Source organism: Carlito syrichta, unplaced genomic scaffold, assembly GCF_000164805.1.
Source record: "Carlito syrichta isolate Samal-C Ts95f unplaced genomic scaffold, Tarsius_syrichta-2.0.1 Scaffold123344, whole genome shotgun sequence".
NCBI classification, from domain to species: Eukaryota; Metazoa; Chordata; class Mammalia; order Primates; family Tarsiidae; genus Carlito; species Carlito syrichta.
The window spans coordinates 4,000-6,586 of NW_007067440.1; the positions used below are offsets into that span (position 1 = coordinate 4,000).

The window sequence follows — 2,587 nt, forward strand, 5'->3', positions numbered from 1 at the left end:
AAAAAAAAAAAAAAAAAAAGAAAAGTTGGCCAGGTCAACTGAAGTCACTGAGACCATCGAGGGGGTTTTGTTTTTTTGAGTTGGAGTCTCACTCTGTCATCCCGACTGGAGTGCAGTGGCACGCTCCCGGCCACCGCAGCCTCGTCCTGCTGGGCTCCAGCCATCCTTCCGCCTCAGCCTTTCAAGGAGCTGGAACTACAGGCGTGAGCTACTATGCTTGGCTAATTTTTGATTTATTGTAAAGATGAGGTCTCACCAAGTTGCCCAGGTGGGTCTCGAGCCCATGGACTCAGGCAATCCACTCGCCTCGGCCTCCCAAAGTGCTGGATTACAGGCTGAGCCACCGAGCCCGGCCTATCAAGGGGGTTTTGAACTGAGAGAGGAGAGACCCTTGAACCTGCGATGATGAGTTCAGCACTCATGAGGGCTTGTCTTGGTGTCAGGTTGAGAGGGGCCCACAATCAAGGGCATGGAAACCTGGAAACACGACGGCACCTAGGAGCCATTGCACACCCCATCTGCTGGGATAGACTCCATTCCCAGAGGAATCCAGAGGAAGGTCACCTCTGGCGCCCCCTCCTCCCAGCCTGACCATCTGACAGCTAAAGCCCCCGTCAGAAAGCTCCTCCTCTTTCCAGTCCTGTGCTAGGTCTCTTCAACCCAGCCCAGGGAGCAAGAAAAAGGCAGACCTGGGGGAGAAACAGAAGGGCCTACATGGAGATGCGGAGGGCTAGAAATCCTTCAGGGATGGGCATAAGCCGGCGTCTCCCTCTCCCCGTCACCCCCAGCCCTGAGCCACCCTGCCCAGGGCGAGCTAGAAACCTCACCTTCCGTGAAGGGCTCCCACTGGTACAGTTGGCCCATGAATTCCTGGGAGTCAAAGGCCGCACACTGCAGGGCCCGGGGATCCGGCTGCTCAGGGGGGCAGGGCTAGGATGGGGGGGATACAAAGGAAAACAGGGGTGTAGGTCAGGGCTGCCCCTGGGGAGCAGCGCAGGGGCAGGTCTGTGGAAGAGCTCCGAGGCCCTGCCCTGAGGAGGCCAGATGCCAAGGGCCTCCGCTCTCAGGTCTAGATGGGACATGGGACAAGCTGAGGACCCAGACTCACTGTCGGGGAAGCCGATCTGGAGTCTGGCAGGGAAGAACTCACCGCGTGGCTGCAGGCTCTCAGCTGCTCTCTCTCCCCAGGACATTTTGGGACCGGGCTGCTGGGAGCAAAGAGGCTCCAGAGGGGGCTGGCGTGGGGGCCGGTGCTCAGCAGAGGCAGCCAGCCATCTGGGTGATGGGGGGCAGACTCCACGCGGGACCCGTGAAGAATCCCCCCGGGTCTCCAGGGCCCCTGGTTCTGCTGGCCTCGGCCCCGAGGGACAGAAGGGAGAGGGTCAGGGCGTCTCCCTCCTGCCTGGGGACTGACCCAACCCTGGGAACTGGGCATTCTCGGCTGAGGGGACACCAGGAAGGGGACACCTTCTCCTAAGGATGAGGTGGGCGAGAGGGGCTCTGTGCCAGAGGCCTGGGCTCTGGGCTGGGGCTGTGAGGGGGCAGGCCTGGTCCTGGGGGGCGGCTCTGTCTGAGCAGCTTCAGGGTTTAGGGCTTCTGCTGGGGGCAATGGGGTGTGGGCAGACAGTTGTGTCGGAGGGAGCTGAGTTTGGGGGCTGTTCTTTGCAGAGGCTGGCTCTGCTCTCGGAGTCGGGGACGGAAGGGGCTCTTCCCCTCCAGGAAGGCTCTGTGCCAGCTCAGATCTGGGCGGCCTCCGGGGATGCCTGCGGTTCCGATGCAGTGGCAGTGCAAAGGGCACGCGCCCGTAGCCGAACATTCCAGGCTTGATGGGGTCTCGAACCCGGGGCCTGGGAAGGCATTGCGGACGTGGGATCACAGCTCTGACCCTGTCTCCCCAGACTACCTCCTGGCACCGAAACAAGCCCGCCAAAGCCAACTGTGTGCCCGTTCCATCATACACCAGTCCCGCCTCCTGCCCAAGGTCGCTGCTTCCGCAAAGCCTCACCTCCTGGTCTCCTGCATCTCCTCTCTCCCGAGCTGCGAGGCAGGACCCCGATGTGGGCCACCCCTTCCCCGAGACTGTGGCCTGTACAGGGGGAGGGTTTCTCGGGGAGTCTGGGGCCTGGGGCCCTGAGCCCGGGGGAGGGGGAGAAGGGCTTCTGGATGTCTTGGGGGCCGGGGAGGCAGGGGCAGGCTCGGGTGGAGGTGAGCTGTAGGGAGCTGACAGGTCCGGCTCCGGCGCTGCACACCCACCCCACAGGGCTGGGAGCAAGAGGCCCACTGGTCCCAAGGTCCCCAGACACCCTCAGGGCCCTGGCCCTCCTCTGGGGGTGCCGAAAGAGAGTGTCCGGACAGCACCTATGTAGAGAAAGAGGCCAGACAGAACTAGAATGACTTAGTGGGAACGACGCAGACCAAAGCTGGAGTCTGAGGAACTGTCACCAGCCCAAGGTCACATTCAGGAGTATAGGCTGGACTAGAACTTGGCCTTTTGGTGTTATTTGGCAAGGAGCTAGGGAGCTGGCAGGGGAGGTGAGAGGGGCCTAGGCTCAGTAGAGGGTGTGGGGACTGGGGGTGTGGCCTGGAG

The 2,587-nt window shown here is 62.0% G+C and overlaps 1 protein-coding gene across 1 annotated transcript in view; it reads right to left on the minus strand.

Annotated features, from left to right (window-relative positions):
* ADAMTSL4 (ADAMTS like 4) overlaps positions 1-2,587 on the minus strand; it is a 6,547-nt gene that overhangs the window by 3,505 nt on the left and 455 nt on the right. The window contains exons 3-5 of the mRNA XM_008048327.1: positions 2,006-2,358; positions 1,151-1,847; positions 828-930 (exon numbers count right to left, since the gene is read on the minus strand). Coding sequence (XP_008046518.1) covers positions 828-930; positions 1,151-1,847; positions 2,006-2,358 — 1,153 coding nt within the window. The remainder of the gene's footprint in view (positions 1-827; positions 931-1,150; positions 1,848-2,005; positions 2,359-2,587) is intronic.